At 40.3% G+C, this 23,284-nt stretch overlaps 1 protein-coding gene across 2 annotated transcripts in view; it reads right to left on the bottom strand.

Annotated features, from left to right (window-relative positions):
- The window catches only part of OXSR1 (oxidative stress responsive kinase 1), a 104,732-nt gene that overhangs the window by 39,953 nt on the left and 41,495 nt on the right, over positions 1-23,284 (bottom strand). For both annotated transcript variants that reach the window (XM_025912912.2, XM_086720453.1), the window contains 2 exons: positions 22,364-22,505; positions 8,961-9,016 (listed from right to left, as the gene is read on the bottom strand). In XM_025912912.2, coding sequence (XP_025768697.1) covers positions 8,961-9,016; positions 22,364-22,505 — 198 coding nt within the window. The remainder of the gene's footprint in view (positions 1-8,960; positions 9,017-22,363; positions 22,506-23,284) is intronic.

Raw genomic sequence — 23,284 nt, 5'->3', positions numbered from 1 at the left:
AATTTCATATGTTACACTTCTATTTCCATTTGCCACAAGGTATTTTTTTTTCTTCTTTGACCCAGTGGTTGTTCAGTAGCATGTTGCTGAATCTTCATATAGCCCTACATTTTCCCATTTTCTTCACATAGTTAATTTCTAGTTTCATACCACTGTGGATAGAAAAAATGCTTGATTTCATTTCAGGCCTCTTAAATTTATTAAGACTTATTTTGTGGCCTAATATATGATCTGTCTTGGAAAATGTTCCATGTGTACTTGAGGACAGCGAATATTCTGTTGCTTTGGATGTTAAGTCTAACATATCGTTTAAGGTTGATGTCTCCTTATTGATTTTTCTGTCTAGATGATCTACCACACTCTTACTATATTGCTGTCTACTTCTCCCTTTAGGTTTGTTAATATGTACTTTATATAATTAGATGCTTCTATATTGGGGGCATAATTTTTACAGATGTTTTATCCTTTTTTTTTTTTTCTGGACTGACCCCTTTGTCATCATGTAATGCCCTTCTTTACCTCTTATTACAGTCTTTATTCTGAAGTCTACTTTGTCTGATTTATCTACTTCACTTGTGATTTTTGTAATCTGAATCTTCTCTCATTTCTTCTTAGTCCACTGAGCTAAAGGTTTGTCAATTTTGGTGACCTTTTCCAAGCATCACCTCTCTACTGCTTTTCTATTCTCTATTTCCTTTATCTCTTCTCTAAATTTTATTATTTCCTTCCTTCTACAGCTTTGGGTTTAGTTTCTTTTTCTAGTTAATTTGCTATCTTATTTTTTAAATAAAGTATCTACAGCTATAAACCTGCCCCTTAGCCAACAGTTTTGCTATGTCCCATAAATAGTGATTTTGTTCTCATTCATCTGTATTTTTAGATTTCCCTTGTGAAGCTTTCCTTTATCCATTGGTTGTCTGAGTGTATGTTATTTAATTGCTACAAATTTGTGACACTTTTAGTGTTCTGCTACTAATTTCTAACTTCATCCACAAGGGTCAGAGAGGGTATTTTGTATGTTATCTTTTAAAATCTACTGGGACTTAATATGTGGCCTAACATGGTCTACCCCAGAAAATTAACTCGTGTGCACTTAAGACGAACGTGTATGCTGATCCTGTTGTATTGTGTGTGTGTCTGTTAGCTCTAGGTGGTGTACTGTATTAAATCTTTCATTTCCTTATCTCCTGTCTGTTGTGTCCATTATCGTGGAGTACTGAAGTCTCCCACTACTAACGTGGAGCCACTTCTCCCTTCAATTCTCTATTTCCTTTCTATATTTTGCTAGCTATGTTATTATGTATATAAATATTTATAATTGTTATATCTTTTTGCTGTATTGAACCTTTTGTTAATGGGTAATATCCTTATTTGTTTTTTTTTTTAATTTTTTAAAATGTTTGTTTGTTTTTGAAGGAGAGACAGAGTGTGAGCGGCGGATGGGTAGACAAAGAGGGAGACACAGAATCCAAAACTGGCTCCATCAGCAAAAAGCCCGACACAGGGCTTAAACTCACAAACTGAGCTCATGACCTGACCTGAAGTCAGCTGCTTAACCAACTGAGCCACCCCGGTGCCCCTGTTTGGTAAACTTTTTTCATTTAAAGTTTATTTTCTCTGATATTAGAATAGCCACCTCTGCTCCCTTTTGGTTACTATTTGCATGGAGTATCTTTTTTCCATCCTTTCACTTTCTTTTTTCTTTTTTAATGTATTTTTTTTTTTTCCGAGAAAAAGAGAGAGAGAGAGAGAGAGAGAGACTGTGGGCAGGGAAGGTGCAGATAGAGAGGGAGATACAGTATCCGAAGTAGGCTCCAGGCTCTGAGCTGTCAGCACAGAGTCTGACGTGGGGCTTAAACTTACAAACTGTGAGATCATGACTTGAGCCAAAGTTGGATGCTCCACCTGAGCCACCCAGGCACTCCATCCATCCTTTCACTTTCAATGTATTTGTGTCTGAGATCTAAAATTAGTCCCTTACAGAGAGCATATAACTGGATTAAGTATTTTGTTTAATCTGTTCTGCCAATCTGTCCTTTGATTGGAGAGTAATCAACTTACATTTGAAGCAATTACTGATAAGGGAGCACTAACTTCTGTCATTGTGTTGTTTTCCATGTCTTCTAGTTTTGTCCCTCATTTCCCACATTACTTTAGTTACTTTTTGTTGTGAAAGGCTTAATTTTTTTCTCATTCCCTTGTGTTTATATTCTATAACAGTTTTTTTTTGTTGTTACTACAGAGATTACATTTAACATTCTAAAGTTATAACACTTGAATTTGAATTTATACCAGTGTAGAGGTGCATGGATGGCTCAGTCAGTAGAGCATGCAACTCTTGATCAAAATCAAGTGGTAGTGAGTTCAAGGCTCATGTTGGGCATCGAGATTACTTAATTAAAAAAAAAAAAAAAGGTTTTTTAAAATCTTGAGTTTATACCAGGCTAACTACAATAATCTCTTCTCCTTTATAGCACTATGCCCCTGTTGGTTGTTATCACAAAATTATAACTTAATACACAGTGTTCAATTATGAAATGATAATTCTTCTAAATATATTGGTCTCTTAAGCAGAAAATATGTTTTGGAATTACAAACCAGTTAACAGTAATGACTTTTAGACCACTGTTTTTAGTAATGTATTCATGTACAAAACAAAAAGTGACGTCACCATCCACCGTTACAATAATACTAGCTTTTAGAGTTGCCCGTGTATTTACCTTTATGAGATCTTTATTTCTTCATACTGCATCAAGTTACTGTCTAGTGTCCTTTCATTCCACCTTGTGGGACTCCTGTGATCATTTCTTGCCAGCAGATCTATCAGAAACAAAGTTCCTCAGCTTCTGTTTATCTGGAAATGTCTCGATTTATTCCTCACTTTTAAGGAGGATTTTACCAGATATAGAATTCTTGATTGACAATTTTTTTTTCTTTTTTTTTTTTTTTTACCACTTTGAATTCACTGGCCCACTGCCTTCTGGCTTCCAAGGTTTCTGATGAGAAATCTGCTAACTGCCTTATTGAGGATCCCTTGATTATGAGGAGTCATTTCTATCTTCCTGCTTTCAAGATTCTTTGGCTTTGGCTTTTATAAGTTTGATTATCTAGTGTCTCTGTGTAGGCCTCTTAGAGTTCATCCGACTTGGAGATCACCGAGCTTCTGGGATGTTTATATTCATGTTTTCCATCAAGTTTGGAAAGTTTTCAGCACTTATTAATTCAAATATTCTCTCTGCTCATTTCTCTCTCCTCCTTCTAGGACTTCCCACATGTGTATTGGTCTGCTTGATGATGTCCAACAGATCCTTTGAGCTCTGTTCACTTTTCTCCAATCTTTGTCCCTTCTGTTTCTCAGACTATAATTTCCATTTTCCTACCTTCAAATTCATCAATTCTTTTTTCAGCCAGCTCAAATCTGCATTTGCATTTGAATCCTTCTAGTGAGTTTTCCATTTTGTAATACAAGTTATTGTACTTTTCAGCTCCAGAATTTCCTTTTTGTTTTTAGGTTCTCTCTCCTTATTCCTAATTCCATTTTTGTTCACACATTGTAGTCCTGAGTTTGTCCACATCTTCCTTTAGTTTTCTTTGTCTGGCAGATCTGCTGTCAGGTCTTTTTCAGAGACAGTTACTGTTATTTTATTTCCTTTGAATGAGCTACACTTTCCTGTTTTGTTGAATGCCCTGTGATTTTTTTGTTAAAAACTGGACATTTGAATCTAATGATATGGCAATTCTGGAAATCAGATTCTCTCCCTTTCCCAAAGTTTGAGGCTTTTTTGGTTATTGTTTTTATTTTGGCTGTGATAGACTGTCTCTGGTCAAGCATCAGCCTGAAGTATAAACAAGCTCTTCTCAGGACTTTTCTGTACCTTTTCCTGGAATGTGCAGTCATTTTCCAATCTTCCTCATAAATGTAACTGTTTTTTAATGTCTGGCTCCAAAAATGGGAAGACGAGAAAACAGAAGGCAAGGAAAAAAGATGCTGGCCCTTAAAGTCCCCTGGAAGTCACTTAGAGGGGAGAGGGTGCCACAACAGTGGCTGTCTGCCTCTTTATCTGCAGCCCTGTGAGCAGAAGCAGCAATCCGTGATCAGAACACAGATCCATGATATTTAGAAGACAGGGTCCATTGTGCCCACTGCGGGTCACACAAGCTGTCTGCCAGTTGCTCCAAAAACATGTGTGCAGTTGCCTGCCAGGAGGCCGATGGGTAGGGGATAGGAATGGACTGAAATTAACCGCAATTTACCTTCCAAGCCTTCCCTTAGAGCTTGCAAGCCTTCCAAGGAACTGCAGAATTGTAAAACACAGTAGTTACATCAGACAGATTCTGCTGGTTCACTTTTTGCCTAGGTGTGGAGAGATTCCTGGTGTTTCCTATTCCACCACCTTCCCAGAATCTACTCTTCTTTAGTTTTTGACCACTTGGTTTTGCCTCTCTGAACAACACAGCATAACTGTGCCTGGTTTTGAACCTATATAAATGAAACCACATGCCATATATTCTATTTCAACTGTTTTCTTTCACCTTATCTTTTTATCATTAATGCTTTCAAATGCAGTTGTAATTCTATCCATATTCATCACTATACAGTATTCCAATGTACAAGTTAACCATAATTTATTTCTCCGTTCTACTAACGAAGGGCATTGGGACTGTTTCAAACTTTCAATGCTCTTGAACACTGTGCCACACGTAAGCATAATCTTCTCCACGCCATACATCCAGAAGCCAAAGTTTTAGGGTATGCGTATTTGAACTAATTTATTCTCCCACTATTGGAATATGAGATTTTTTTCCTTGCTTTACACTGATACTTACCACTGTGCTGTCAGATGTTTTTGCCAGGTCATCTAGTATAACTTGGTATCCCAATACCAGCTGACAGGCATACCTTATTATTTAATGCTTCTCTGTACTATGTTTCACAGATACTGTGTTTGTTAGAAGTTGAAGGTCTATGGCAACCCTGCACGCAGCAAGTCTACGGGCACCATTTTTCTCACACTTGCTAACTTCTGGTCTCTGTGTCACATTTTGATAATTCTTGCAATATTTCAAAGTTTTTCATTCATCAGTGCATTTGCTCTGGTGATCGGTGATTAGTGATTTTTTGATGTTATGATTACAATTGTTGGGGTGCCACAAACCAGGCCCTTAAAAGGTGGTGAACTAGGGGCGCCTGGGTGGCGCAGTCGGTTAAGCGTCCGACTTCAGCCGGGTCACGATCTCGCGGTCCGTGAGTTCGAGCCCCGCGTCGGGCTCTGGGCTGATGGCTCAGAGCCTGGAGCCTGTTTCCCATTCTGTGTCTCCCTCTCTTTCTGCCCCTCCCCCGTTCATGCTCTGTCTCTCTCTGTCCCAAAAATAAACGTTGGAAAAAAAAAATTAAAAAAATAAATAAATAAAAAAAATAAATAAATAAAAGGTGGTGAACTTAATCAACACATGTTGGGTATGTTCTGACTGCTCCATTGACCAGCCATTCCCCCATCTCTCTCCCTCTCCTCTCAGGCCTCCCTATTCCCTGAGGCACAACAATATTTCAATCAGGCCAATTAATAACCCTACAAGGGCCTCTAAGTGTTCACGTGAAAGGAAGAGTCACACAGTCTCTCACTTTAAATCACTCAAAAACTAGAAATGATGAAGCTTAGTAAGGAAGGCATGTTGAAAGCCCAAATGGGCAAAAAGCTAGGCCTCTTTGCATCAGTTAGCCAAGATGTGAGTGAAAAGGGAAAATTCATGAAGGAAATTATTGCTGACATGGAGAAAGTTTTAGTGCTCTGGCTAGAAAATCAAACCAGCCACAACTTCCCTGACACCAAAGCCTTATCCGGAGCAAGGCCTTAACTCTCTTCAACTCTAGGAAGGCGAGAGGGGTGAGGAAGCTGCAGAGAGAAGTCTGAAGCCAGCCGAGGTTGGCTTAAGGGAGGAAGCCGTCTCTAGGACATACAAGTGCAAGGTGGAGCAGCAAGAGCTGATGCAGCAGCTGTAACGAGTTACCAGAAGATCTAGGCAGGTTAATTCACAAAGGCGGCTACCCTGAACAACAGATCTTCAATGCGGACCAGACAGCCTTCCTGTGGAAGAAGACGCCACCTAGGACTTTTTAGCTAGAACCAACTCAATGCCTGGCTTCAAAGTCTCAAAGGACAGGCTAACTCTCGTTAGGGGCCAATGCAGCTGGTGACTTTAAGTTGAAACCAATGTTTATTTGCCAGTCCCAAATTGCTAGGGCCCTTAAGAATGATGCTAAATCTACCCTTCCTGTGCTGGAACAGTAGAATAACAAAGCGTGGATGACAGCACATCTGCTTACAACATGGCTTACTAAATATTTGAAGCCCACTGTTGAGACCTACTGCTTAGAAAACAAGATGCCATTCAAAACAGTACTGCTTACCGACAACGTACCTGGTCACCCAAGACCTGCAATGGAGTCGTACAGCGAGATTAATACTGTTTTCGTGCCTGCTAACACAACACCCATTCTGCAGCCCGTGGATCAAGGAGTTAATTCTGACTTTAAGTCTTATTATTTAACAAACACATTGTATAAGGCTAGGGATTCCTCTACTGGGATCTGGGCAAAGTAAACTGAAAATCTTCTGGAAAGAATTCACCATTCTAGATGCCATTAAGAACATCTGTGATTCATGGGAAGATGTGAAAATATCAACATGAACAGGAATTTGGAAGAAGTTGATTCCAACACTCATGGATGACTTTGAGGGGTTCAAGACTTCAGTGGAAGATGTACCTACAGATGTGATGGAAAGAGCCTGAGAACTAGACTTAAAAGTGGAGTCTGAAGATGTGATGAATTACTGCAATCTCACGATAAAACCTGAACAGTGAGGGACTGCTTCTTACGGATGAGCAAAGAAAACGGTTTCTTGAGATGGAATCTATTCCTGGTAAAGGTGTCGTGAAGACTGTTGAAATGACAACAAAGGATTTAGAATATCACGTTAACTTAGTTGATGAGGCAGCAGCAAGGTTTGAGAGGACTGACTCCAACTCTGAAAGAAGTTCTTCTGTGGGTAAAGCAGCATCGCATACTACAGAGAAATCGTTTATGAAAAGAGTCAATTGTAGCAGATGTTACTGTTGTCTTATTTTTAAGACCCTGCTATAGCCACCCCAGCCTTCTGCAGCCACCCCCTTGATCAGTCAGCAACCATCGACATGGAGGCCAGACGCTCCACCAGCAAAAACTTTATGACTCACTGAAAGCTCAAAGGATGGTTAGCATGTTTTAGCAATAAAGTATTTCTAATTAAGGTATGCACATTGTTTTTTCAGAAATACTGTATTGCCCACTTAATAGACTATAATAGAGTGTAAACATAACTTTTATACACTCTGGGAAACCAACAAATTCACTTGACTTGCCATTTTGCAATATTTGCTTTACTGTGGTGGTCTGGAAGTAAACCCACAGTATCTCCAAGTATGGCTGTGCTAGGCATTTACCTGATTACTAGTGAGCCTGAAACCTTTTATTACGTTTATGTTTTGATGTCTTCATTTGGGAATCTTCTGCCCATTTTTTATCTGATTTTTTTCTTAATGAGTTTTTTCTGTATTCTAAATCTAAGCCCTCTGTCAGTTATTCATGCTGCGAATATCTTTTCTACTCTGGTTTGCCTTTTTGTTTATTAATGACGATAAACCATTTGTTCTTCTTTCAATAAAGAGAAGCTGGGAATTTTAAAGGAGTCAAATTTATCAATCTTTTATGTTATGTGGCTTGGTTAAAATATTTCCTTAGGTTGGGACATGAAGGAAGATGTGCACTTAAATTATCTTTTTTTAATTTTTTTTTAATGTTTTTATTTATTTTTGAGACAGAGAAAGACAGAGCATGAGCAGGGCAGGGGCAGAGAGAGGGGGAGACACAGAATCCGAAGTGGGCTCCAGGCTCTGAGCTGTCAACACAGAGCCCGATGCGGGGCTTGAACTCATGGACGGACTGTGAGATCATGACCTGAGCTGAAGTCGGACGCTCAACCGACAGCCCCCCAGGTGCCCCTTAAATTATCTTCTTTTTAAAATTTTTTTTTCAACGTTTATTTATTTTTGGGACAGAGAGAGACAGAGCATGAATGGGGGAGGGGCAGAGAGAGAGGGAGACACAGAATCGGAAACAGGCTCCAGGCTCTGAGCCATCAGCCCAGAGCCCGACACGGGGCTCGAACTGACGGACCGCGAGATCGTGACCTGGCTGAAGTCGGACGCTTAACCGACTGCGCCACCCAGGCGCCCCTTAAATTATCTTCTAAGTGTGAAGAAATGATTTATGGTCTGGGTGATTATCTTTCTCCTGCCAAACACCTGACTGTCCCAGCAGTGTGGGACACCCCGATGAGCGGCTTGCTTGACGATCCCGCGGTACAGCCACTCTGGAGGGGGATTTTACCAGGATGGCAGGTCCTAGACTCCAACTCTTATCTCTTCAGCCCTGAATTTGCCAAAAGTGCACTTTCACCTCTCAGATTCCTCTTCTTTTTTTTTTTTTTTTTCTATGCTATTTGTCTCTGTCTATAATCAGATTCCTCTTCTTAACTGGCAAACACCCCAATCACCCCAGGACAGAAGCAGCGCTGTATCACTTCTCTATAGCACATCAGTTCACAAACAGTGAGGTCTCTTGACTACCTCTCCCTCAAAGGAAAGCACAGGATGCTGGGAGAACCCATCAAAGATGACTCTCTGCGGGTAAGGAGTGATAACTGGAAGGTAATGAATAATGGACAAAAAATGTCTAAGATCAAAACTGCAGGATGAGTGGTGGAGGGTATCTTGAGAGTAAGCAGGGGTCGACAACATAGGCTGCTTGACTAGGGACAGTCCAGGAAACAGAAGAGAAAACTGGCTCTGAAAACATCCAAGATAAGTAAGGTGGTTCTACTGACCATTAAATCAAAATTAAAAGAAAAACTAATCATTACCTGCAATCTGTACTGAGCCATCTTCTCCAAGAAGAATATTTCCAGCTTTCACATCTCTTTAAGGAAAAAAAAAAAAATTAAAAAGTTACATATTAAAAAACACCTATTCTTTGGAGTCACATAATTTAAGCAATTGTTTACTGTATTCACACAACACTGGCAGTAAATTCTCTATTTTACATTAAAGGGTGTTAAGGCCAATAGTAAACGATTTTTAAATTTTTAGTCACTTGTACCAGAATCTAAATATTATAAAGAAAGCTACAATAACAAATAACTTTTTAGTATAAAATCTAGAAGACCCAACACGATTAAATACTTGTTTGGAATAATGGTGGCCAAAGAATGCAACCCTCACCTACTGTCACCTAATTCTACTTTTTGAAATATATTGATTAAAAGAAAATTTTTTTCAGTTCATTCATTTTGAGAGAGAGCAAACATGAGCAGGGTAGGGGCAGACAGAGAGGGGGGAGAGAGAATTCCAAGTCAGCGGAAGTCACTGCTTCCGCAGTGCAGAGCCCGATGCAAGGCTCAAACTCACAAAACCTGAGATAATGACCTGAGCCGAAACCAAGAGTTGGACACTTAACCACTGAGCCACCCAGGCACCCTAAAATATAATGATTTTTTTTCCACAACATAATACATGGTCAAAATTTTTATTTTTTTATGTTTTATTTTTTGAGAGAGCGAGTGCACAAGCAGGGTAGAGGGACAGACAGAGAATCTCAAACAGGCTCCATGCTCAGCACAAGAGCTCGGTAAGGGGCTTGATCCCTAGGATCATGACCTGAGCTGAAATCAAGAGTCAAACATTTAACCGACTGAGCCATCTGAGGCACCTCTCAAAAATTGTAAATGGTATGTGGTTAAAAACAGGGACTATCCTACGCCCGAGACATAAAGATAGATATTAATCATTCAAACATCTTTATATTTTTAATCGGTAACTATTTGTAACTCAAATAGTACACATGCACACATTCTTATTATAAAAACCTAAATATCACCGAAGAGCCCAAAGTCCCTCTACCCACCATTCTCAAGTCTAGAACTTCCTTCACAGTTTTCAACTATTACCAGTCTAGTCAATACAATATGTCCCTGTGACCTACCTCGGCTTTTCTTCCAACATAAATGATACTACACTATCCATTCAAAGCTACAACTTGTTTTTCTCATACAACAATGTGTTAGCAATATCTGGCAAAATTTAAAATCCTCAAATCCTCAGTAGTAGCAAATCCACTTCTTGATAACCCAGAGAAACCCCCACCCGTGTACAAACAAGGACATCACTGCAGCATTGTTTGTAATAATAAACCAAAAATGATAACAACCTAGAAGGCCAACAATAGCAGAAAAGTTGAACTAATTTTGTTACAGCCATAAAATGGAATAAGGTCAATCAACATGGTTTGACTTGAAATACCCTCTAACACATACTACTAAATGAACAAATCAAATGAGAGGGCAGCACATTTTGTAGGGCATCATTAATGTTATACACACACACACACACACACACACACACACACACACACACACACACTTTACATCTATTCCAAATGGAGAGTAATGAATGTTTCCTTCTGTGGAGAGGAATGGGTTTGGAATCAAGGCAAACAGTGTTGAATATCTTGTGGAAATGTGATCATGTATTTATTTTGTAATTAAAAATAAATATACAGAGAGCCAGTCTTTTAGGCTAGGCAAGAAAGAGCAAGGCTAGATCACGGAGGAAGGCTTTGTCATGAAGAGGAACCAGCGAAAAGCACAACACTTCATCCTTTTCCTATTCCTGTCTTATCTCTTATCTTTAGATCATAACCATTCCTCAAAAAAAAAAAAAAAAAAAAAAAAAATCAAGGGCGCCTGGGTGGCTGAGTTGGTTAAGCATCCGACTTCGGTTCAGTTCAGGATCTCATGGTTCGTGGGTTCGGGCCCCGTGTCGGGCTCTGTGTGACAGCTCAGAGACTGGAGCCTGCTTCGGATTCTGTGTCCCCCTTTCTCTCTACTCCTCCTCCACTCGTGCTCTGTCCCTCTCTCTCTCAAAAATAAACATTAAAAAAAATTGTTTTTAATCAACAATAATTTCACAACTGTGTGTATCAGCTTCACCATACCACAACATGCAACACTTTTCCTGAATGCGTACTGACGCATGAGGCAATCACGCTGCTGAGTACTCTGCACTGTTCATACATCCACGCAATTCACACGGCATTCTCCCAGAGCTGACTTAGACTCCAGCTAAGTCTACTCTACAAGCAATTTACACAGCCTTCTCCCAGAGCTGACCCAGAGTAGAGCCCAGCTAAGTCTACTCTACAAACATGAAGTCTCTGACTCCAGATACTATGAATAGGAGAAAACTGAAGACCTTCCCTTCCCTTGGTGACAAAAACCATCCAAGTCAACCACCAATTTTTAACTCCCTTTTCTGAGTTTATCTGGAATGACATCTAAAACTCAAAAAATGTATACTTTAGTCACTTCCTCCTCTGTATTTTTGCAGCAGGCTGTAACACAGCATTAGCCCAGACTACAGAAATGTGATCATAATCTTCGGGCTGCCTCTTTCAGCACGAGCTAAGATCTGGACCTGTACCTTAATAGATTTCTATATCACCTGCACTTACTTACTTACCAGCATTATGATTAGTAAACAGGAGACATCTCCCAGATATTCACGGAATATATTTAAATAACTAAGGAGACAATTTCCTTAAATACTCTTCTGGAGATAAGTGGAAGTATTAAATGAATGAATGAATGAATAAATGAGTAAATAAATAAATCCAACTAAATACCAAAATAAAACTTGACTGTTTCCTTTCCACCGTCTCAAACCCCAATTTCCACCTCCTAACTCTGTTCCAAATGTTAGGGTTATAAAGTAATACACTGCAGTCAAACAAGACAACCTACCTATCCAACAACGGGAGACCAAATTGTGGTATATCTATACAATGAAATACTAAGAATAGCAATGAACATATGAATATGGAAGCATCACCAAATATATCCTTAAGTGAAAATAATACTATGTATGTATGTTTCCATTGTCTTCTTTTTTAAGGAAAAAAAAAGAGGGATATACATATGTTTATATTGGCATAAAATCTCTCTCAAAGGAGTCACATGAAAATGGCAAGAAATGGTTTCATTTAGACCAGGATACCAGAGGTTCAGGGAAGGAGGAAGACTTTTTAAAAAATACTTTATTTAAAAAAAAAAAAACAAAACTTTATTTTTTAGAACCATTTTAGATTTACAAAGAAATTGAGAAGACAGTGCGGAGGCATTCCCACATGCCTTACACTTAGTTTCCCCCATTGCTAACGTCTTACATTAGTACGGTACTTTTCGCACATTTAATGAGACCGGTACTGATGCATGATTATTAAAGTCCACAACTTACTCAGATTTTTTAAAGTTTTTACCTAATGTCCCTTTTCGGTCCCAGGATCCCATTCAGGATTCCACATTAAATTAGTCATGTCTCCTTACGTTCTGCTTGTCTATGACAGTTTCTTTGACTTTCCTTGTTTTTGATGACCTTGACAGCTTTGAGGAATAATGGCCAAGTATTTTGTAGGATGCCCCTCTAATGGAATTTGCCTCATGATCAGACTGGCGTTACGAATTTTTGGAAGGAAAACCACAGAAGTGAAGTGCCATTTTTATCACATGATATCAAGGTACATAGTATCAATATGATTCAGTACAGGACTTTTTTTTTTTAATCATATACCATTTTGTGCTTTTTTGAATATTTAAGACACATACATGTGTTACCTAGTCAAATAATGTTTTATACAAGTTTTGTTTTTTGGGAAGTGAAGAGACAATAATCTATTTTCAGTAGAGCCTGTTAGGGTGACTACTTTTCCCGATCAGCTCCTCAGATAATCAATTCCATGCTTCCCATTTGAAACCAAAGTGCAGTGTGCAGAACAGCTTCCAGGAGTAAAAGCAGGAGAAAATCATGAGGCTAAATGGTTCACTGGACAATCAAACATACCAGTCTGTCCTCATGGGCAACAGGACAACTGACCTTCCAAGAAAAAGATTTGTAACTAAATACCTGCAAATCCATAAAGGCCTTAAGAAAACAACCTTTCTTACTCTGCCACAAAATCCAAGCAACCCAGCAGTCCAACAGTTAAATCCACCATCCATTCTTAAATAAAAAACAACAGTGAGTTTTGTTTTTCACAGCTTAAGGCCATTTCTCACATGCCACTACTGCACCAAAGTGACAAACTCCTTGTAAAATTAGAAGGAATATCATATTTTTCATAAGGAGCCCCTTTTATTTTTTTTATAAAAATAAAAATTTTTTTTTTCAACGTTTATTTATTTTTGGGACAGAGAGAGACAGAGCATGAACGGGGGAGGGGCAGAGAGAGAGGGAGACACAGAATCGGAAACAGGCTCCAGGCTCCGAGCCATCAGCCCAGAGCCCGACACGGGGCTCGAACTGACGGACCGCGAGATCGTGACCTGGCTGAAGTCGGACGCTTAACCGACTGGCGCCACCCAGGCGCCCCAGGAGCCCCTTTTAAAAAAAATGTTAAAAAAAATAAAGGGAATATCATAGAGAGAAATAAGAAAGAACAGTGAGTATTTTCACAGGTTAATGCCATTTCTCACATGTCACTACTGCACCAAAGTGACAAATTCCTTGTAAAATTAAAAGGAATATCATAGACATGCTTGACTCTTCCATTAGCAGACAGCAAAAGTTACTGCCCGAAACATGTTTATGACTCATCAATAGGCATAGTTTGTGGAAAACTCAAAAAAGGTCAAGAGAAGCAAAGAATCAAAATGAAAGCTGGAAAATACACTACATTTTAAGCATCTCTTTTTTTTTAAATGTTTATTTTTCAGAGAGAGAGAGAGAGAGAGAGAGAGACAGAGTGTGAGCGGGGGAGGGGCAAAGAGAGAGAGGGAGACACAGAATCCGAAGCAGGCTCCAGGCTCCAAGCTGTCAGCAGGGAGCCCGACGCGGGGCTTGAACTCAAGGAACCGCGAGATCATGACCTGAGGTGAAGTCAGACACTTAACCGACTGAGCCACCCAGGCGCCCTAAGCATCTTAAACTGATTAGCCAACATTTCTGCTGGGGCAAACCTCTTTAATGGGGAAAATATTGGAGCAGGTAGATACAGAGAGAAAAGTTTAAGTCTAATTTAGAGACCTGTTCACCCTAGTTAAAACCTCTAAACACAGTGAAGATGGAGGAAAATTATTTGACCCGATCCACCAGTCTAACCCACAAATGTACCCAAAATAAAGATGAGAAGCGGCAAAAACTACTACATAGGTTCAGCTGTCCCCCAGGAAGGCCGCCTTCTCCCAAGCCTGCTGAAATCTCAGAGTAGCTCACAGCTCAGAGTGGTTGCTGCTGAAGTTTAAGCAGTGGTTCTCAGTCTTCGCTGCACATCACAATCACCTGGGGAGCTTTTAAAGGTCCCAATGCTGGGGCACCTGTGTGGCTCAGTCGGTTAAGTGTTGACTTCGGCTCAGGTCACGATCTTGTGGTTCATGAGTTTGAGCCCCGAGTCAGGATGTCAGGATCTGCGCTGACAGCTCAGAGCCGGGAGCCGGCTTTGCGGATTCTGTGTCTCCCTCTCTCTCTGCCTCTCCCCTACTCGTTCTCTCTCTCTCTCTCTCTCTCTCTCTCTCTCTCAAAAATAAATAAAACATTAAAAAAATATTTTTTTTTAACTCCCAATGCCAATGCCTCATCTCAGACCAACCGAATGGACTTCTTGCAATGGATCCAGGAATCAGTACTTATTAAAGTTTCCTAGGTGATTCCAGTATGTAGCCAAGGTCGAGAATCTCTGTTTTAAAGTGTGAAGATAAAGAATCCATTCCAGCAACATGGCAAAATATGTATGGCAAACAGTCTTGCGTCACTACTGCCCGGGCCTTTGTTGCAAAACCCACCATTCCCCTGCTACACAAACAAAGAAATGCTGGATACATTAGGAAGGGAAATTGTCACACTGCTGAACATGAACTAAAATGAAATCCTCAAGTTTCAGAAATGAAAGGAACACTTAAGAGCCAGAGCAGTAAGCCTTGAGAGAGAGAAGACAAGCTGCCCCAAATGGCTGGGAATCTCGGATTTTAAAACGGTCCTGGACCGGTTTAAGGTTGAGAGTACAATTGAGACCCTTGCATAAAACCAGGAGCCTGGAAAGAATGAGCCACAGTGAAAGACACCCTTAACAAAAGTAAACTAGCATAGCCATGTTAAAATAAGATGTAATTGTCTTTAATACAAAAAGCATTTCTAGGAATAAAGAGGGTCATTATATTATTTTTTTAAAAAGGAATAATTCACCAGAAAGATAACAATCCTGAAAGGGTCACTGGATTCCAGGGCTCCTTCTCACGAACCTCTGGTTTCCATTGTTCTGACAGGAAGTCAGCTCTCAGTCATACTGAAGCTCTCTGTCTTAGCTTGTTCTGTTCAAGCTGCTATAACAAAAATACCACAGCCTGGGTAACTTAAACAACCAACGTTTATTTCTCACAGTTCTGGGGGCTGGGAAGTCCAAGATCGAGGCAGTGTCTGGTGAGGGTCCACTTCCTCCTGGTTCATAGGTGTAGGAGTGCTGACAACACTGACTCCATCTTTGGCCCTCCATTTTGTCCACGCCCGCACAATGGCCTCCCTCGGGGCCACGTGTTCCAGTCCCCATGGAGGTTAATGCATGCCCTGACCAGATGCAGGAAGGCTCGTGCTGACCTTCCCTAAAGTGACACACACAGAGGTGCCACTTTAGATATCTACCCCTTGACATCACCCCCATGCCCCTCACGGTATAAAAACTGGGGGTGAAGATGTGGACTGGGAGGTGAATGGAGGCAGACAATAGCGGCCATAGCTGCTTGGATCGTCAAGTTCATGCAATCCCCCTGTCAGGAAGTTACCCCCAGTAAAACTCTGTAAATGGTACGGAGTGACTTTCGACGTTTTTCATTCTCAAAGTGACTTCTCGGTGTGGAGGTGACATTACTGACCCGCCACCACCTTTTAACCACAGGTGACCATCTTTTCACTTTGTCTTCACGTGGCAAAAGGAGCCAGGGAGTTCTCTGGGGTCTCTTTTGTAAGGACAATAATCCCTTTCATGAGGGCACCACCCCTATGACTTAATCACATTCCCAAGGCCCCACCTCCAAACACCACCACAATGGTGATTAGTTTCAACACATGGATCCTGAAGAATCGCAAACGTTCATCCTACAGCACTACGCCCCCTACGTGATGGGCTGTTTTCCTCTTGCTGCTGCCAAGATACTCTGTGCTTGCATTTCAACGGTGTAATTATAACGTGTCTGCTTACAGATTTCTTTGTATTTGTCTTCACCATGGTTCACGGTTTGGAAGTTGGGGGCCATTATTTCTCCCAGCATTTTTTTCTGTCTCTTTTACTCATTTAGCTAAATGAGAGCTGATATATATGTATATACTCAGAGTAGATGTTACAGTCATACAAAACTGAGCAAAAATGGGGATGGAATTACCTACCTCGTAAAGCAACCGTAACTGTAAAGATTCAATGAGGTAATTAATGCAGATGACGCACTTAGGATACCATACAGCACACGAGCTTCAGTGAATGCACAGTATTGCTATCTACGCCCGAGGTCAACAAACATTTTCTTAAAGGCCCAGGGAGTACACGTTTTAGGCTCTGTGGGCCAGATGTTCTCTGTCACCACTACTTTGTTTTCATAGTGCTAGAGCAGCCACGGACAACCAATAAATGAATGGGCGTGGCTGTCCTGCTGTTGCTTTTACAAAAAACAGGCGTCAGGCTGTGTTTGTCAATCCCTGATGGTCTAACATGGCGATAGAAGATGGGCTTTTTCCTCTCAGAGAACGGTCTATCCATAAGTGACATCAGTCCAGTATGGTGACTCCGTAGAATCAGGGAGTCAGGCTCCTTCTATGTTATTGCCTTATCTTCCCCCTAAGTTCTTGCTACATAGCTCAGGATGGCTTACCACCACATCCACATTTCAGGGGAAGGAAGGAAAGGGGAAACAGAGGTTATGCCACTTTCTGTTAGCAGTGGTTCTCAGGACATTTGGCAATGTCTGGAGACATCCTGGGTTGTCACACTGGGTGTGGGGGATGAGGGGGGTGCTGCTGGCATGTAATGGGTAGGAGTCAGGGATGTTGCTTAATATGTCCTACAACACAGAGTTCAGCCCCTGCAACAATGCACTATCCAACCCACATGCCAATAGGGCTGGGGGTTGGGGGGGGGGGGTGGCGGTGAGAAAACCTGCTAAGGGAACAACTTTGAAGTAGTATACATTTTTGTTCTCACCACAGTGGCTAGAAATTCATTCACACAGGTGTATCTGACCTGCATGGTAGGCTATGAAGTGTTGCATTTCTTCTGGATGGTCATACGCCCAGTAAAAATGTTACCTTTTACGCTTTTTTTCTTTGAAAAGAAGAGGAGACCCACCGGGGGCCAAGTAGCAGTTTCTGGCATTTTTTTCTCCCCCCCAGAAGACGGATGAACATGAAATCAGAACTGAGGTATTAACTGAATTCTGTTCATCGAAAGCATTAAGGTATACATTCATAGGGTTGCCGCTATCCAGAGGTTAGGAATCCTGTTTTTCAGGCCACCTTTTCCTCTTGCCAGTGCAGGAAATGCAGTCCCGAAGCTTTACTCTTTGGTCATGCCCTTTTCAGTCATCTGTTAACCCGTTATTGTAACTAGGAACAAAATGACAGGATACAATTTTAAATGAAAAACCCTACTGTCTTAAGAATATACCTTCAATGCTTCCAAGATGTCTGGTTTATATATTATTCCTTTCAGTCAGCTGTTCTTCATAACCATAAAAAGAGTTCATTTTTCTTTATAAGACTTGAGCTGGTTGGAAAATTTAGACAGCTAGAAAGCATTATTCATTTTTATGTAGAGTAGGATACTTTTATAAATGGCTGATTGCATTGGTAGATGTTTAAAAAAAATTGTTTTTTTACATTTATTTATTTTTGAGAGACAGAGAGAGACAGAGCGTGAGCAGGGGAGGTGCAGAGAGAGGGGGAGACCCAGAATCCGAAGCAGGCTCCAGGCTCCAAGCGGTCAGCACAGAGCCTGACGCGGGACTCTAACTCACAAACTGTGAGATCATGACCTCAGCTGATCGGATGCTTAACCGACTGACCCACCCAGGCGCCCCTATATATGTTAATTTTTTTTAAATGGTGCTATTATCAGGATAACCTAATTAAAGGTCTGTATGTGTGTCCATGTGGGGGTGAGGAGATTACTTGCTTTTTTTCCCTCCCTATTCTGATTCATTCCTTAAAGCCTCAGTTTTAGAACTTGATAGTTGTCTGACCTTTGATCAGTTACTTTTCTGGGCCTTTGTTTATCTATTTGCTGAGAGATTAGGGTTAAGTAGGTGAGCTTTAAAAAACTGAGGTATGGGGCACTTGGATGGCTCAGTAGGTTGAGTGTCCAACTTCACTTCAGGTCATGATCTCGCAGGTCGTGGGTTCGAGCCCCGCATTGGGCTGTCAGTCTGTCAGTGCAGGGACCACTTCGGATCCTCTGTCCCCCTCTCTGTACCCCTCCCCCGCTAGCGCTCTCCCAAAAGCAAATAAATATATTTTAAAAAATTTTAATAAAAGCTGAGATATCACTGACGAATAAAACTGTAAGATATTTAAAGTGTACAATGTGCTCGTTTGATGTATGGACACACTGGGAAAGGATTCTTCCAAGATAATTAACATACCTGTTACCTTATAGGTTTACTTTTTGGGTTTTTTTTTTTTTTTTTTTTTTGGTGAGAACACTTAAATTCTACTCTCTTAGCAAAACTTACTCATAACTGAGTTTGTATTCTTTTACCAATCTCTCCCTATTTTCCCTATCCCACCCGCACTCCCCACCCCAGCAGCCACTTTTCCACTCTCCGTTTCTAGTTCAACTTTTCTTTTCTTTAGCTTCTACATACAAGTGATACCAGGCAGTTATTTGTGTTTCTCTTTCTGGCCTAATTCACTTAGCATAGTGCCTTCCAGGTTCATCCATATTGTCGCAAACCACAGCGTTTCCTGCTTTCTTTTTTTTTAATGGCTAAATAATAATCCACTGTACATATACCACATCTTTATCCATTCATCCACTGATGGACACTTAGGTTATTTCCACAGCTTGGCTCTGAGGTGATGACTTCACTTTCTTTGAGTATATACCCAGCACTGGAATTACAGGATCATATGGTAATTCTATTTTTAATTTTTTTGAGGAACCTCCATACTGTTTCCCATGGTGGCTGTATCAATTTATGTTGCCACCATCAGTGTACAAAAAGGTTCCCTTTTCTCTACATCCTCATCCAGGATCTGTTATCTCCTGTCTTTTTGAAAACAGATATCCTAACAGATATGCGATGATATCTTACTGTGGTTTTGACTGTATTTCCCTGAGGATTAGGGAAATAGATCGTTTTTGGGAAAATGTCTATTTGGAGCCTTTGCCCATTTGAAATTAGGTTATTTGGGAGTTTCTGTCTCTGAGTTGTACAAATTCCTTGTATATTTTGGATATTAACCCCTTATCAGAACACGTGGATTGCACATATTTTCTCCCGTTCCATGGGTTGCCTTTTTATTTTGTTGATGGTTTCCTTTGCTGTGAAGAAGCTTTTGAGTTTGGTGTAGTCCCACCTGTTTAATTTTTCTTTTCCTGCCTTTGCTATTGGTGTCACATCCAAAAAAAAAAAATCTGTATTTCATGTATTCCCATTCTGATCTTTTAAAATTTACTTCCTTCTGCTAACTTTGGGTTTAGTTTGTTCTTAATTTTCTTTTCTAGTTCCTTAAAGGTAGGTGATTTTTAAGATTACAATCTTGTGTCTCCCGCCTTTTTTCTGCCTTTATTTTAATCGAGCATTTTACATGATCCCATTTTCCTCTCCTCTCTTAGCATATCAGTTCTTTTTTCATTTTTTAGTGGCTGCCCTAGAGTTTGCTATAAACATTTACAACGAACCCAAGTCCGTTTTTTAAAGAGCACTATACGACTTCTCTGAGTTTTCTTTTCGTCTCACATATCCTGGACCGGGCACTAGAAAGTCTCTCAACCCAGAACTATGAACAGGCATACACGACAAACAAACGAACAAAACAAGAATTTTAAAAATCCTCCACGCCTGCTCTCTGGGGCCAAAGGAGCAGAAAAGGGGCAGCCTAGCACAGACCTAGCAAAGGACCCATAGCTGGAGTCACAGGCTGGCCCATTGTGCCGGAACCAGAGGTTTTAAGCGAAGACCAAATGGGAAACCCCATCCTCTGCCCCACACCCACGGCGGCAGGTAGGCCCATACTGCCCACCCCAGTAGCACCAACAGCCCAGCCAGCATCTCTTGGCCCAGTAGCCGGCTGTAGAGAGCAACCTGGGCCCAGCACTTCCTGGCACTTCACACAGCGGCAAAGGACAACCCAGACCCAGTGTCTTCCAACTCTCTACCCAGCAGCAAAAGGTGGCCCAGGGAAATGCCTTCATCCCCACAGGCAATACTAACAGAGAACGAATGGGGGCCCCACTGGCACCACGTGGCGTGGGCCACAGGATGGGCCCCAAAAAGTGCTCACAGACCCACAGGTACAGCATCTATCTTCCACCTTCCACCTAGCAGCATCAGGCCTGGGGCATTCTATTCTGCTCTCAATGGTGGCATCAGCAGGATTGAGCAGAGAGCCCCAGCAGTGCCAGGTGAACAAAACAAACCAGAACAGCACTGTAATGGCTCTAAAAATCAAACTGTCATTGGAACTACAGCCCACAAAAGTAGACTAGGTCTTATATTCTAAACCTCAACAGGGCAAACACCTGCTAAGATATATACTTAAATGGGATCAAGAGTCTCCTAACATGATATGCAAGATATCCAGGATACAATTTAAAAATCACTCATCATACCAAGAACCAGGAAGAACTTCAATAAGAGAAGACAACAGACATCAATACCGAGACGAATCAGATCTTGGAATTAATTATATGCCAAGAATTGTAAAGCAGCCATTATAAAAATGCTTCCACATGCAATTTGGGACTATCAAAACAAATGAAAAACAGAAAATCTCAGCAAAGAAACAAAAGTGATAAAAAGAAAAAGAATCAGATTATCTAAAAGACTATAATAACTGAAATACTCAATGGGTTCTACAGTAGAATGCAGAGGAAAGAATCAGAACTTGAGAACACATCAATAGAATCCACTCAGTCTTAACAGAGAAAACAAATACGATGACAAAACCTGAACTGAGCCTCAGGGCTTCTAGTACAATAACAAAACAGCTACCTTTTGTATTATCAGAGTCCCAGGAAAAGAGGAGGAAAAAAAAAAATGGATTAAAAAACTACCCAAAGGTATGACTGCTGAAAACTTCCCAGACTTGGTGAAAGACAAGATTCAAGGAGTTTGGGAACCCCAAACAGAATATACCTAAAGAAGTTCACACCAAGACATCATAATTAAACTTCAGAAAACCAAAGAAAAAACCTTGAAAGCAGCCAGAGAAAAACAACATCATAGAACACTAATTCAAATGACAGACTTCTGATCTGAAACCACGGAGGCCAGAATTAAGTGGTAGAGCACCTTTCAATTGCTGAAGGAAAAGCACAGTCAACAGCAAATTCTTATATCCAGTGAAATTATCCTTGAGAATGACCACCCCCCCCCCCCACCGTGCCAAAAAAAAGTCTGATATGAAGGAAAACCAAATCCAGGGATTAAACAGATTTGAGTAACACGGAAACCATCATCGTTTGGATTCTTCTTATCTGTACCCAGGGAATGAACAGAGATGGCCATGAATACTTGGGCCATAAAATGATACATAGCTTTTTACATTAAAAAAAAAAAAAAAAAAAAAAAAAGCTTTAATAAGAAGTTATTTTACAAAGAGCTTTTAATAATTTGAGAAAACACTCAAGACAAAATATTAAAAAAACACAGTAAGAAGCAACAGACAAAACTATAAATATAGTTTTAAGTATCTTGTGAGCACATAAAAGAAACTAGAAAGAAATATTACAAAACATGATCAGTGATTACAATGATTGCCTCCCAACAGGAAATTATGAATTTTTCCTGTTTTTGTATTTCCCAATTTAACTAAAATCTTTACTTTTTCAATCCTTGCTAGCTGTGTAATTAAAACCCGAACCACAATGTGCTGGCTGAAACTCACGATTCCAAGAGCCATGACAACATTCAGAGGTTATGAATTCTGCAGAAGAATGGGGAATGGCCTCAACAAAATGAGACGGCACGACTGTCACTGCACCTTCCCCAAAAGAAGAGTGTTGTCGTTTACATACCTGTGAATCTGTCCGTTTTTATGCAGGTATTCCAACCCTTCCAGCACTTCTCTAAGTATTGTAGCAATGGTAGCTTCGTCTAGGACTCCACTTTTGTGCTCCCCCTTTGCCACAATGTGCTTAATAATATCGAGAACAGAACCTAAAAACCGAAGACAAAATTTGCCATAAACTTTTGACTCATGTCATATAATTCAAAGCCATTTTGAAATCAAACCAATGTAAACCTTTTCACAAACTTAATTGTATAGGAAAGGAAAAAAAAGCAAACACAAGGAAATACAGAAGTTTAAAATTAATAACTTCTCCATTTTAATCTAAAACAGAAAGCAGCCTACTATCCAAATAGCAGTGTTACACCAGCATTTCCTTTAGACTTTTTAGTAAGAATTTGGAAAAGGTGGTAGAGGATTTTTAACCACGTCTGAAGAATCCCTAGGTAAACCTTACCCATCTATAACACATTAGTATAAAATACCACAAACGAATTTAAGTTTCCGACACTGGATCAGACTATGCAACACTATATGATTAAACATACAAAAATACAATTGCAACACAGGTCAGATTACAGAAGAAATACTTGGAAAGTCAGGGTCACATGTGGGTTAAAATTAATTTTCAGTTTAATAAATAGTAAGTAAGGCAAGGAAAAAAATGAAAGGATAAAAAACGGCAGTTCTCTCTAAATAACAGCTACGATGTATTAGCAATCGCACTCTTCCCAGGATCAGAAATAATGCCCCGACTAAAAACTGGGGGGAGGGAGGGAAAAGATACCTACATAGTAATTAAAATCATAGAATCTTGACTGCCATACATAATTATAATAAAAAGTCTGCTGAAGATTAGTAAGATTTCTCGTAGTACAATGGCCCATAAAGATCACAGAACCAAAACAAAACAATCTTTAATATTAGA

This window comes from Puma concolor, chromosome C2, assembly GCF_028749965.1.
Source record: "Puma concolor isolate L17-30 chromosome C2, mPumCon1.1.hap2, whole genome shotgun sequence".
Lineage (NCBI taxonomy): Eukaryota > Metazoa > Chordata > Mammalia > Carnivora > Felidae > Puma > Puma concolor.
The sequence above is the reverse complement of the archived record's forward strand: the minus strand, read 5'-3'. Positions and strand labels throughout refer to the sequence as shown.